The 10913-nt window shown below is 35.0% G+C and overlaps 2 protein-coding genes across 3 annotated transcripts in view; both read right to left on the bottom strand.

Moving 5' to 3' along the window:
• The window catches only part of Il1rapl2 (interleukin 1 receptor accessory protein like 2), a 1196863-nt gene that overhangs the window by 334117 nt on the left and 851833 nt on the right, over positions 1-10913 (bottom strand). The window lies entirely within an intron of this gene.
• Positions 8043-9502, bottom strand: LOC116088841 (60S ribosomal protein L7a-like). The gene is made up of 2 exons (XM_031368593.1): positions 9485-9502; positions 8043-8468 (listed from the first exon to the last, which is right to left on the bottom strand). The coding sequence occupies exons 1-2, from the start codon at positions 9500-9502 to the stop codon at positions 8043-8045; spliced, it is 444 nt and encodes a 147-aa protein (XP_031224453.1).

Here is a 10913-nt window from a genome sequence, read left to right as displayed (position 1 = left end):
CTTTGGAAAGCCAATGGGCTGATCAAGTTCATAAACATGTCCAAAAAGTACATATGAAATCTGCGAATAGTCAAGGGTTTCTTGTTCAATTATCAAAGGATAGTAAAATTGATCAAGGAAATAGTTACATAATGGTGTTCACAATATAATCAGATGTTTTAGTGTCTAACCATTCCTCCATTAGTGATTCCTTTTTTACTAGTGAGTAATGTATGCATTTTGTAAAATTGAAGTATGTTTTCTATTTCTACCTATCAAATGATGAACAAATTGATAATTTCACACTTGGCTATAATGGCTTTAATGAATCATGCTGCTGTAAATATTTGTTTACAAGTTTTTTATTTGTACACATATGCTTTCATTTAATCAGAACCAGAAAAACTGTGCAGATGAAAGCAATTCCATCAACAGTTCAGAAACTAAATATATATTGGGAATTATGACTTAAAAGAGGTACCAGGCCTCAAATATTAGATATTAGTAACTAAATTACTGCCAAGGTGAAATAGTTAAACAGGCCTAGCTGCTACTACTATATAACAGATGAAATGTATAGGAAATAAAAAAAAAAATACCTATCACACTAAGGACTAAAAAAATTTCAACTTCCATAAGAAAATTTAAAAAACTAACATAAATATTAATATTACAAACTATAGCTATGTATGTATAGCTATGTAAGAGGAATTTTAAGTCAGATATAATATTTTAAAATTAATTAAAATTTTCATGAAAAGAATAAGATAATAAAATATAAAGATCAAGTTATTAATATTGAAACTATACAGCTGAAAGATATGAGTTGTATAAACTTTATGTGTATAATAGTAGAGCCATGATGAGAACTATTGAGAACCTATAATCTTGAGGATAAATAGTAGATTGCATACAATCTAAACAGCAGAAAGAAAATACACCAAGTATTAATGAAAACATCTCAAAGACTTATGGGGTAACAACAAAGGCAGTGATATTTGTAGCACCTGATTTCTAGTAGAAAAGAATTGTTGAAATAACAATTCAAAAATAAAAAATAATAATTAGAAACATTTTATAATACTCTTCTTTAAAAATACTATTCTTAGGGAATGAAAATGAATTCAGTAATAGGGGGTTTGCAGAGGGGAATCTGGAAAAGAGGATAACATTCAAAATGTAAATAAATAAATAAAAAAAGAAAATGAAATCAGTAAAACTAACCTTGAATATTGGTAAAGGGTAAATTACTTGGAACATTAGAAGACAAAAATAGCAGAAAATGCAACTATGAGTGCATGTACAATAGGATATATTTATGAGTCTTACAAAGAACACTTGATGATGGAACAGAAGAGTAATATAATCCTGTTTGACATGAAATGCAATGAAACTTATAAGTAGGAGAATAAAAGTGCCCTAACTTAAGGTGAGACTTGTTTAGTTCACTCAATTTTTTAACATGTTACAAAAGTTGGTAATTCATAAGACTACATTACACTACACAACAAAATGGTTATAAAAGTTAAATAATAGATTAAAAACCCTAAATAGTATAAATAATGTTTTAAAAAATTGTAAGCAACCCACAAGAACACAGAAAAGAGTTACAGGAGTAAGAACTAAAAGAAATAAAGACACACACACACACACACACAGAGAGAGAGAGAGAGAGAGAGAGAGAGAGAGAGAGAAAGAGAAGACAGATAGACATATTTAAAGCAATAACAATAAAAAACATAATGATAGATATTCCACTGGAATATAATACATACAGATTTCCAACAAATAATGTTTTAAATTAATTTTCAATATAAATGTAAAAACTATGTGACAAAGGAAGGAGACCTTTTCAGCAAATTGTGGTGGAAGATTTTGATATCCATATGTCAAAAACTGAAGGCAGATATTTAGCCATATATACATATGCATGTGTGTATATGTATGAACTTAGAATTATTTATGTTGTTTAGTTTTAATATATTTGTAGATTTTTACTATTTATATGTCATTGACTATGAGTTTGGTTCTATTATGATCAGATAAAATGATCTATTTGTGTGTGTGTGTAGTATGCACATTTACAAATATAGTATGCATACTACATGAAACTTTTTTTGCCCTAGAGGAAGATAGAAAGATTGGACAGTTGTGAGAATATAAGAAGACAATAGATTTCTTATTACAAATAGACCAAGCTTTCATTTTTTTCTTCTCAGCTTAATTAGATGTTTATTGTCCAATAGTTAAATAAGCAACCATTTGATTTACTTGCCTTAATAATTACACAGTATTTAATACGTGTCCTGAAAGGTGAGTACCTTAGATAACTGGTCTGATATGGTGTCTACACCATATATATCATGCGAACTCCAAAATTTAGTGTTCCTAGGGAAGCTAGCTTTTTGCATTCAGAAGCACAACTAGAATTAAGGTAAGCAAACATTTATCCACAGTTAGCCAATATTTTAGTTTTTGCCCTGAGTGTTTTTGCCCTGATTTGAGGTGTAGAATACTTGGAGTAGGTTCTTGTGATGGACTAAAGGCACAAGAAAGTCTATTAATGTGAATTCACAAAGGGACCCTATAAAACACTTAGACCCTTTCCCAATTTGACTTTTCAGTGGAGACAGATCATTTTGAATATCTCAGTATTTCTCCTCAAATGCACTGAAATACTTGCCATGACGCTCACCTTGTGTTTTCACAGTGAATATGTATCATATACCACCATATTGTCTTTGCAAAGTCATCTTAAATATGTTTTACATACTAAAAATATTTTCAAAATGCTAATACTAAATATATAGTGCAGGGCCAGGAGTACTAAAATGTAAAAAAACATACAAACTGTGTTGACCTTTACTTTTCATTCTTAAGTGAAGTAGACAACTGGAACATATAAGCTCTCTATGACATGTAGAGCTGAATCTGGAAAAAAAATCTTTAATTGAGAATCTTTAGTATATTCAACAATTCTTTTAATATATATCGAATATAAAATTATACAGAAACATTGTCCTTCTCCTGGAAGCAAATAGATGGTATCCAATAAAAGGAGGGTGTCTCAGGCACATCAACAAGGCTAGGTCTCTCCCACAAAATTCTTTAAGGTAGTCCTAAAGTACAAAGTATCAAAAGATTTACCATATGGAAGAGCAACACATTTTCATAGGAATTTTTGCGATGGCTTCTAAATCCTATGCTCCTAAACTCTCACTTTGTTGGATAAATTTATTCACTCGTTATGGAAGAATGATGGGCAAGGTCACTTCACAATCTTTCTACATAGAGTCGTCTATGACTTCTGATATCTGTATTGTTTTTAAACTCACATTAGAAAAATAAGAACTTAAAAATACCGATAGTCTCAAAAATAGAAAAAAAAAAAAAAACCTCACTTTGGGTACTAGAGTTGGCCAAAATGACTGAGCTTTCATCTCTTGTGTGTGAACTGGTTTTCCCATTCTGTCCTTTTACTATACACATTAAGTTTAGATCATTACCAGATGACACAAAGCATTTTCAATGCGTTCTTTAGCATAACAGGAAAGATTCCACACTAGAGACTGAAGCACAGTTTTTTCCCCCATATCTCCTATGGCAAAAGGTACAATTGAAAAATGTTACTTCGAAAAGCATCTAGTAGTGTTATAGAAATGTTTTCTTTAGGCCACATGTCTATATTTGCTGTAGTAAGTATGTACTAGGTAACTTAACAAAGCATCATTTGGAAATATCTTTAAGTTTATGATTAGTACCAACAATATGCTCCACTCATGTGTCTATTAAATGTAGTTAATAGCTAATTCACTAAATACCTCTGAATCTTTCATTCATCATACACATAAAGGCAGCATTAAGCTTGACTTGAAGACAGGAGTACTTGCAAGCAGTATGTGTGCAGAAGTGGTTTTTGACCTCTCTTTATAGATATTAAACTTGCACACATACCTCATCTTTTCACAGATGTTTTTATGGATAGACTAATCTGGGAAACAAGAATGTTTATGTAATCAAAGCGCAGATGTTCATGGAGAGTAGTGGAAACACAGGCATGTCTAAAGCCAATGAGAACCACTGTGAAGGCTGAGAGGATTTAAAACACTGTCTTTCCATTTGCTTATTCTCCTTAACACTTTCATGTCTGTTTCCTACAAATGCCTGTGATTTCTTTGGTGTTTCATATGATAGAGACAAGGCCAAACAATTCTAATTTTCTTTCATTCCATTTTCACATTGTTTAAAGAATTATAATTTATTATCCTCATCTTAATAGATTAATAATAATTTCTAAGAGAAAGATAAATCAGATAAGGCCATGGGTATAAGGTGAGTGGTCAAAGGATAAGGCAGTCTAAAGGAAAATTATGCTAAGATACCAGTTTGTACCTCATTTTCTGTTTACTTTTGACAAAATTTGAGTGATATTTAAATGCTTGATTTTCAAGTACAAGTTCTTGAGTTAATTGATTTAAAAATTCATGAGTTAATTGGTAATAGTTTCATGGAGAAGTAGATGATCCTTGGATAAAAGGCTGGGCGTCACTGGCATGAGAGCACAGTATGAAATGATAAAGATGTAAAAAGGATAAGTTGTGTTGATAATTTCATGTTAGTAAATGAACTGATAATACTGTTGACAATTGAAATTCTAAAAAAGCAGTTAAGAACAGACTGAGGATGCTAGAGGGATGGCTCAATTGTTAAGAACACTTAATGCTCTTTCAAAGAACCTGAATTTAGTTTCTAGCACCCATGTCTGACAACTAATAACTTCAGTTCTAGAGGATTCAATGCCTTCTTCTACCTTCAGGTATTTGCATCCAAGTGTGTGTGTGTGTGTACACACCCAAACATACACATATACAGAAAGAGAGAGAGAGAGAGAGAGAGAGAGAGAGAGAGAGAGAGAGAGAGAGAGAGAGGAGAGAGAGGGAGAGGGAGAGAGAGACAGAGACATACATAGAGAGACAGACAGAGACATACATAAAAATAAATCTTTAAAGATAAAACATGCACCTGTGATTAAGTTCTGTTCTTTCTCATGGGTATCTTTACAGCCTTAGCAAAGTTAATTAAGCTTGAGGACTTATAAAATAATAAAGACAATATCCCAGAAAATTATTGTAGAAACCAATCAACTAATTTGTGTGATTATACTATGTGTAGATTTACTCAGAGACAATATCGTATTCAGTGCTATATAAGGCCATCTTTCTGCAGAAATACCTATTCTTGAAAATCCCCAGAAAAACACATTGAGGATTTTGTACAGTTTTGGTCTTTCTTCTCAGAGTTCTTCATTTCAACTATATGTAATGTACTCCATGAGGACTGTTGAAGGACTGAGAAAACCCTTGGAGAAGACAAGCTTATATTTACTTCTGGTTTAATGCACTGAACTGATTTTTGGTTGGCAACCATCCAAAAGGATAGTTGAAGCAGTACCCACAGAGTATGCATAGTTGAATAGAAGACTTTGTTTTGGCACAAAGGAAAAGAGACCCAGGATTTGGATATATGACGGACAGAGCAGTTAGAGAATAGAATTTCTGTTATATATTACATAGGTAATCAATTAAGAAAATACTAAAAAATGAGTGTTTCCTTCTAAAGCCATTACTTAGAGTGAAACTCTTTCTACTACTTCTCAGTGTCCTGCTATTTGTCTATACATAATGATATGATATACATTCTAAAGACTATGCACAAAGACCTGGATAAATGTACATACCTACCCAATCAATTTTATTCTTTTGCTTCTCTCCCTCCCTCTCTCCTCCTGCTCCTTCTCTTTCCCTGGCTCTCTTTTATTCTCAAAACTAGAACTGAAGGATTTCAAATAAGGGACATTAAGCCTGAGAGCATCCTGTACCTAAAAATGAAATTAATCTCCCAGCACATTAACTAGTCAGGGTCAGTTTAAGGATATAAGTCAGTATGAAAAGAATGACTTGTGTCTTATGATTATAATATATATGAACTGGGGTGTATTCTTGTATTAATTTAATACTAGAAATGTAGTAGCTCATCTCAAGGCCTTATGTCCCAGGTGAATATTACATTACTCAAAACTCCTGAGATACAACTCTAACTCTTACCAATTTATTTCAAGTTCTCTTTTCCCCAACTCATAACACTTGGCTACTAATATTCTGATAGAAGAAAGCATTGTCTAATTCCATGATGTGGTAGCTACACTGAAGAAGTGACAGGGACAAACCCTGAATTTTCTCCTCACAGTAATATTTGCAAGGAAAAAAGACGGAGACTATCATTCATCAGTGAAGAATACACTAATTGAAAAAAAAATTCTACATTCTTTTTTTCTAAACTTTCAGTGTACTCACCCTAAGTATTATGCTCATCAGTCTTCATATAATACTGCCTAAAGCAAAACAGTAGACTGGATGTATTCTGTAATTACTTATCTTTTACTGTGTGTATAATTATTTTAACAAAACTTGAAAGCATCTGAGCATTCCATAACCAATTTTCGGAGAGCACATTATTTTCGAAAAAGAAAAACTATTTCTTTAACCCAATTTATGCTAAAATTATAGCTGTCAGTGATTGTTCCCCTCCATTTGGTTCCAGCTGTACAAACCTCTTAAGTTACTCTTAGTGGCATATACAGATTTTACCAGGCATTCACAACTCTGGTTATTTTGTAGCAACGCAATGTAGCCTTCAGCTTTTGCATCACTGAAGGATGAGCAACATTACTTTAAATGACATGATTTTGTCAAAGTCGCTTGGGCAAAAGACAGAACGAATCTATTTGTATAAATTGCAGCTTCACTATTGAAGGAGTATAAAAAATATATTATGCTACATTCACCCCTCAAACTATGGATGCAATAAAACTCTGATAGCTTTCACTGTAAAATCTAGCACATGGGTAAAATGATAGCATCAATCACAACTAATTTTACAAATATACAATTGTAGGAGCAAAAGAAGAAAGGAAATGCTGGGAAGATCATCTGTTACTAAATCAAACATCCCCATTATTGACTACATGAAGTGACTAAAGATGTGCAAGGTCTACAGCATAGATAATTCAAAGTTGAATTTCTTTTCTAAGGAGACACCACTTCTCGTGTTATCATTTGGGTGGATGTTTTCTGGGTTGGTAAATGAACTTATTTTGAAAGGTGAAACTCCAGGACTTAAGAAAGAACACCAAACTTGAGCCCCTATGTTTCAATTTAGTTGTGAAAGACATTCATGCAGGCAGGCTTTTCATTTCTGCATCCACAAATAGTCATCAACAGGGAAACATACCTGACAATTCTTGTTCTTAAAACCCCAAAACATCTCTTAAGTCGTGTTTAATTTAGTAGTCGGCTAAGGTCACCAGATGTTTTTCATTACACATGATAATCTTGGATTTCAACTTCCTATCCCGTTCTCATTGATACTTTCTGTCCTCACTGAGCCTGGCTCATTTCCAGGCATACATAACACCACTGTGAGTCAGAGCAATTATCTATCCGGTGCAGTGTGATTTGTGTTCTGACCTGAACTAAAATGTTTTACAGAAGAAATGGGTCATGTTACCTGCAGGGTAGAATGTAAAGTGGGAAGTAGGATCACTTCCTATACATCCCCTTACCCCAGTTTTTCATGTTCATCAAGAGATAAATTTCCAAGAAAATTGTGATGAGCATTTTTCCTGAGTCACTACAGTGACATTAATAGGAATCATGGTAGAGTCCACATAAAAACAATGCCCAAACCATTCATGCAAAGAGAAATTAGGAATGTGGTTGGGCTTTTAGTCTCAGAAACACAGGATTTAATTAGAATCTGAAGGAAAGCAGATGCAGCTCAAAAAGAAGTGAGATCATAAACAGACAAAAGTTAGGTCAACAGCAAAGCCAAGAACATAGTTAGAATAGGTACAATTCAAGGTCTCAAATGGCAATAGCATAGAGACAGAAGACAGGTCATCAGCATGAGAGAGGACACTCTATATGAACTTGAGGACGACATAACTTTCTGTTTTTTTTTTTAATTTTGTAATTATATTTATGTACAGAAAACTTAGTATACATTTAACCCAATTTAGTGGCCAGTTCTTTAGCTTTTGCCTTTTCCAGCTTGGCAATTCGAGCCACAGACTTAGGACCCAGGACATTGCCTCCCCAGTGGTGATGGATCGAGTCATATCTGTCATTGTAATTGGTCCTAATCGCTTCCACCAGCTTGGCCAGAGCACCTTTGTCTTCCAAGTTAACCTGTGTGAAGGCAACAGGGATGCAGGTCTTCCTGTGGACCAGGCGCCCCTTGATGATGCAGTAGGGCACCCCCATCTTTCGACACTGGGCAGGCAGGAAAACCACCAGCTCAATGGGGTCTACATCATGGGCAGTCGCCACCAGCTGAACCTTCTTGTTCTTCACCAAGGTGGTGACTGTATAGACTCCTGCTCTGAGGACGGGCAGTCTCTTAGTTGGGACGTCCCCTTTGCCAGCAGCTTTCTTCTCAGCTCGGGCCAGTAAGCAGCCTTTGCTTCTTCTCCTGCTTTGTCTCTGGCCTGTACTTGTGGGCAAGCTTAATCAGCTGGGTAGCTGTTTGCCTGTCCAGGGCCTGAGTGAACAGGTTCATGGCAGGAGATACTTTGAGACGCTTCTAGAGGATGGCTCTTGGCCGCGGCAGTCTGTAGCGAGCCCAGTGTTTTGGGCTGGATGTCCTGCCCAATGCCAAAATTCTTAGGCCTTTTCTCAAACAAAGGATTTATTACCTTGGCCTTCTTTCCTTTGGGCATCTTGCTTGGTTGGTGGAGAAAGCCCACATAGCTTTCTTATGAGCATTTGTCTTCTTTTTGTGGTTGTGAGGACTAAAGCAACAAGAGGGATACAACAGGGGAAGCCTATAGTGCGACTATTCTAATATGTTTAAAAAGAAAAGAAAAACTTCAATTTTCAGTGGTTGGAGTTCATCAGAAAGAAGCACATTTAACAGAAACAAAATGATCGAAAACAAAAACAAAAACAAACAAACAAAACAAGCTCAAATTATTTTTACAAACATGGATTTTAAATTTGTGTGACTCTTGTGCTGCAGCACACTATTACTTCTGATACACGTAGATATCTTATCCTTAACTTTGTCCTAAAGTTAACCCTGAACTGAGTCTTTAAACAGTTATCTCTTTGAGGTATTGTTTACTTTTATATTCGTTGTCTTAATTTCTTCAGATTCAAAATCTGGGATCTCTTTACCTGGAGTCTAGCTACTTCAAAAATTTTTAATTTTTTTATCTGATATTTTATTTATTTACTTTCAAATGTTATCCCCTTTCCCGATTTCCTCCCCCCACTAGAAATTCCCTATCCCATCCTTCCTCCTCCTGCTTCTATGACAGTGCTCCCTCATCCACCCAACCACCCAGTCCCTCCTCCCACCCTGTCATTCCTCTACACTGGGGCATCAAGTTTTCACAGGACCAAGGGCCTCTCCTCCCATAGATGCCCATAAGGCCATCCTCTGGTACATATATGGAGGGAGCCATGGGTTCCTCCATGTGTACTCCTTGGTTGGTGGTTTAGTCCCTGGGAGCTCTGGTTGCTGTCAGCAAGCACTTCTTGGTATCCACAATAATGTCTAGGTTTGGTGACTGTATATGGGATGAATCCCCAGGTGGGGCAGTCTCTGCTCCGCACTTTGTTTCTGTATTTGCTCCTGTGGCATTTGTGAATTCAATCTTTCCTCTGTTCCAAACCAAAGTTGCTCTTTAATTCCTGGCCCATAGCCGTTAGCTGGCAGTTAAGCAAACCATAAACCTCTGTGCTATTGCTTAGGTGTTTTTCCCAGGTTACAGAGACTAGGTGAAAGAAGTTACTGAAAGTTAGAGGGAGACATAAGATGATAAGGAGAACGATGAAATGATGACATTTATATGTAAACGAAATTTATTGACAATCTATTTTGGTATTATGGGAAATCAGGGCATGCCACGTCTATCAATTTTGATGAGTTATTCTTTTTCAAGTGGACACAATTTCTCTAGTAGCTTTGCTCCTCTTCCTTATCTTTACTATTCTCACACTTTTAAACCTTAATAATAATAAATATTGATTAAGTCATTTAGTTACTTAATTTTCCTAATGAAATCAAAGTATTTTTCCTCAAAAAAAGTAATCTAACACTATTGGTCATTAAATATTCAGCACCCCAACTCCTTTTGAACTCTCTACAATGCTTCATATTTTACTGATGCTTCCATAAAAATTGAAATAGATTATTTTTAAATGTATTTTTTAGTGAAATTGGAACCATATAGATACAGCCCAAAATAGCATTTCCTTCTAGCTGCTTCTAGCTGGGTAATACCAGCATGTTGTTCATCTATGAATTCCTGTGTTGCAGAAACTTGTGATACTGAGAGTAGCAAAATATACAACTAACAACATATGCCATGGGCATCTATAAAGGTCACAAAGAATATCTTTGGGTGAAAATATAGACAAAATATTCCAATTCACACAGGTTGAATTTACAAAGAAATGCAGCTTTAATGTATTTTGGGCTTTTTTATTACTTTTACTGTGATATTATTAAGATGAAATTATACACTGAATTACAAACACCCTCCATATTACTTTTAACGTCGAAATCACCTGTATATTATATCAACATAGTGAAAGGTATGCAAGTTCTATGGTGCTCAAAAACATCCCATTCTTGCGCATTTTGTTGGGTGATATTTTTTCCTGTTTTTATTAGATATTTTCTTTATTTACATTTCAAATTCTATCTCCTTTCCTCATTTCCCCTTGAAAAATCCCCCTATCCCATCCCCCTCCCCTTGATCACTAACCCACCCTCTCCCACTTTCCTGTCCTGGCATTCCCGTATACTGGGGCATAGAACCTTCACAGGGCCAAGGGCCTCTCCTCCCATTGATGACTGACTTGGCCATC

This window comes from Mastomys coucha, chromosome X, assembly GCF_008632895.1.
Source record: "Mastomys coucha isolate ucsf_1 chromosome X, UCSF_Mcou_1, whole genome shotgun sequence".
Lineage (NCBI taxonomy): Eukaryota > Metazoa > Chordata > Mammalia > Rodentia > Muridae > Mastomys > Mastomys coucha.
Note: the sequence above shows the minus strand (reverse complement) of the source record. Positions and strands in the feature narration are given on the sequence as shown.